The sequence below is a fragment of the Orycteropus afer genome, unplaced genomic scaffold (genome assembly GCF_000298275.1).
Source record: "Orycteropus afer afer isolate SDZICR_OR568_19922 unplaced genomic scaffold, OryAfe1.0 scaffold00130, whole genome shotgun sequence".
NCBI classification, from domain to species: Eukaryota; Metazoa; Chordata; class Mammalia; order Tubulidentata; family Orycteropodidae; genus Orycteropus; species Orycteropus afer.
In genome coordinates this window covers 1,506,601-1,509,216 of record NW_006921717.1, presented here as the reverse complement: position 1 = coordinate 1,509,216, position 2,616 = coordinate 1,506,601, and the positions used below count along the sequence as shown (strand labels likewise).

At 55.1% G+C, this 2,616-nt stretch overlaps 1 protein-coding gene across 1 annotated transcript in view; it reads right to left on the bottom strand.

Annotated features, from left to right (window-relative positions):
* Positions 1-1,285: 1,285 nt before the first annotated feature.
* Positions 1,286-2,616, bottom strand: part of UNC93B1 (unc-93 homolog B1, TLR signaling regulator) — a 14,691-nt gene continuing 13,360 nt past the window's right edge. Inside the window, exons 11-12 of the mRNA XM_007944932.2 lie at positions 1,533-1,604; positions 1,286-1,438 (exon numbers count right to left, since the gene is read on the bottom strand). Of these exons, the coding sequence (XP_007943123.2) occupies positions 1,286-1,438; positions 1,533-1,604 (225 nt within the window). The remainder of the gene's footprint in view (positions 1,439-1,532; positions 1,605-2,616) is intronic.

Below are 2,616 nucleotides of genomic sequence, written 5' to 3'. Positions count from 1 at the left end.
CCTGGCTGGGAGCTGGCACCACCCTCAGGGCCTAGAGGCCTGCTTGCAGTACACACACACACACACACACACACACAGGACTGCTCACTCTCTCCCAGACCGTCTGTAGGGAGCCCTCTCTGACACTTGGTGGTTGCTGTCCGGCTGACCGACTCACAGTGATCCCAGTGTGTCAAAGCCGAATTGCACCCCATGGGGTTGCCAAGGCTGTGAGCTTTCTGAGGCAGCTCACTGGACCTGTCTTCTGAGATGCCTCTGGGTGGTTTTGAACCATCAATGTTTCACCTAGTGGTTGAGTGCTTAACCGTTGGTGCTATGCAGGGACTGCTATCATAGTCTGTGGTCCTGCCCCTGCTGGGGGAGCGGGGCATTAGGGTGTGTCTCCCAGGGATCGAGGATCCCAGGAGCTGTCTACAATCCTGCTTACCACAGCCATATCCTCTTTGTTGAAAGAAAACCACTAGGTTTAGCCCACAATCGAGGGGACAGACTATACAGGTGTGAGCACCAGGGGTCAGGGACAACTAGGAGTCATTTTAAAAGCTGCCTAGCATGAGCTCTGGTGGCGTAGTGCCTAAGACATGTGACTGCTAACCAGAAGGCTGGTGGTTCAAACCCACCAGCCACTCCTCGGAAGGAAGGTTGGACAATCTACTTCTGTAGTGATAACGTCTCAGAAACCCAAAGAGGGGTTGCTATGAGTCGGGTCCAACTTGACAGCACATAACAACAACAACCAAAAAACCCCAAACTCACTGCCATCGAGCCGGATCCGAGTGCCATCTGAGTGAAGAAATACTTCTAGTTCTAGTGGGCTGGGAGCAGGAGGCAGAGCTGAAGCCCAAGGCTGAGGGGCTTTCACCCAGCCCCTAGAGCCTGGCACTTTGAACTCGGACTTAAAGCCTCCAAACTGTAAGAGAATAAACTCCTGTTTGTTAAGGCCACCCCATTGGTGGTATATTCCTGTCAGAGCGGCACTAGGGAACAGACTGGGGAGAGGGATGTCACCAGCAGGCCCCAGCTAGAGTCACTGTTCCACGCCCAGGGCTGCCTTTCTCAGCCCCAGGGTCTTTGTCCACTCTCATAACGGACATTAACAACGTTTAACTGTGACCGGCTGAAGGCTCACTGTCCGGGCACCCCTGCTCGTCCCTGCCCAGGGTGCCTGAAGCACAAACCCTTCCACATGGCACCGTCCCCTGTGCTCAGCATTTATTATCTGAGTATCTGGTTGCCCAACTCTGACTCAAAGCTTAGCTGGATTCCTGCCACAGAGGATGTTGCCTCACCTGCCTCCAGCAAACCTTCCTTCCACACCAGACGCCGACGGGGAACTGGAGAGCTGGGCCTTCCCGAGCCCGGGCATGCCACGTGACCATTTCTGCGTCTGCTCATCATTGAGTCTGAACGTGAGGTGCTTCCAGCCTGTGCCTGCCACCTGGTGGGGCCAAAAGTGGAGGCGACCTGCAGCCCTCACTCTAGCTACAGCCCTCCCTGGCCCCCAAATCTGCCAAAGACAACCGGTAACTGACCTTCTGGGTGTCACAGGCCATAGGCTGAATCACCGTCCCTAGGACCAGGCCCAGAAAGATGTCACCAGTCCACTGGGCAAGGAGGAGGCAGGGAGACTAGTGAGAGGACCGGTCCCTGTGTGCTGCAAAGGGTTAAATGAACTTGGCCGTGACCAAAAAGACTGGAGGTTCAAGTCTCCCTAGAGGCTCACTGGGAGGCCTGGCGACCTACCCCTGAAAACCCCGTGGAGCACAGCTGCTCTGACCCATGGGGTCGGCGCGAGTCAGAACCAACTGCACGGCAACCGGCTTGGTTAACATGCATAGCTGCCTCCTGAGGAAACCCAGAGGCCCAAACCCCTCGATTCACAGCACTCTTAGTGTCTCATGCTGCCCCTTAGGCTAAAAGACATACCCCTCTGGTGGCATAGTGCCTATGGCACTTGACTGCTAACCAGAAGGCTGGCAGTTCAAATCCCCCAGCCACTCCTCGGAAGGAAGATGGGGCAATCTACTTCGGTAGTGATACCGCCTCGGAAACCCAAGGAGGGGTCACTATGACTCAGGCCGACTAAACAGCATATAACAACAACAACAAAAGTACCAGTCATTAAAGCCTTTACATCCAAATAGCTTCCTAAGTATTTATATCCAAACAACTTAGCAGTCACCTGGGAAAAAAATAACACACATCACTTCAAAGGAAAAATGGTGCTTTCTCTGATAAGCGTCCTCTGTTCCTTGCTGGGGCTCCGTGCACCTGGCCCTGCGGCAAGCAGCTTCTTCCACAGCAGCCACGTGGGCTCCGACTCTCGTTTCCTGTCCGGCCTTGACTCCGCCTTTCATCACAGCAACCACAGGAAACTGTGTCTTTGGCACCAGAGGGAAGCAGCAAGGTCCAAGGCTGAAGATGGGTGACCTGTGTTTGCTCAGGGGCACAGGGGAGCGTGTCACTGTGCTGGGGCCCAACATTCAGCAGTGACCCCGCTGTGGCCTGGAGCTTCCTGCCAGGCCTGGGGGCCTTGGAGCCATGGTGCTAAGGGGTCCACTCGCTTTCTCCTTTAGTCCGCCCTAGCCAAGGCATTAGGCACTCTGGTAGCGTAGT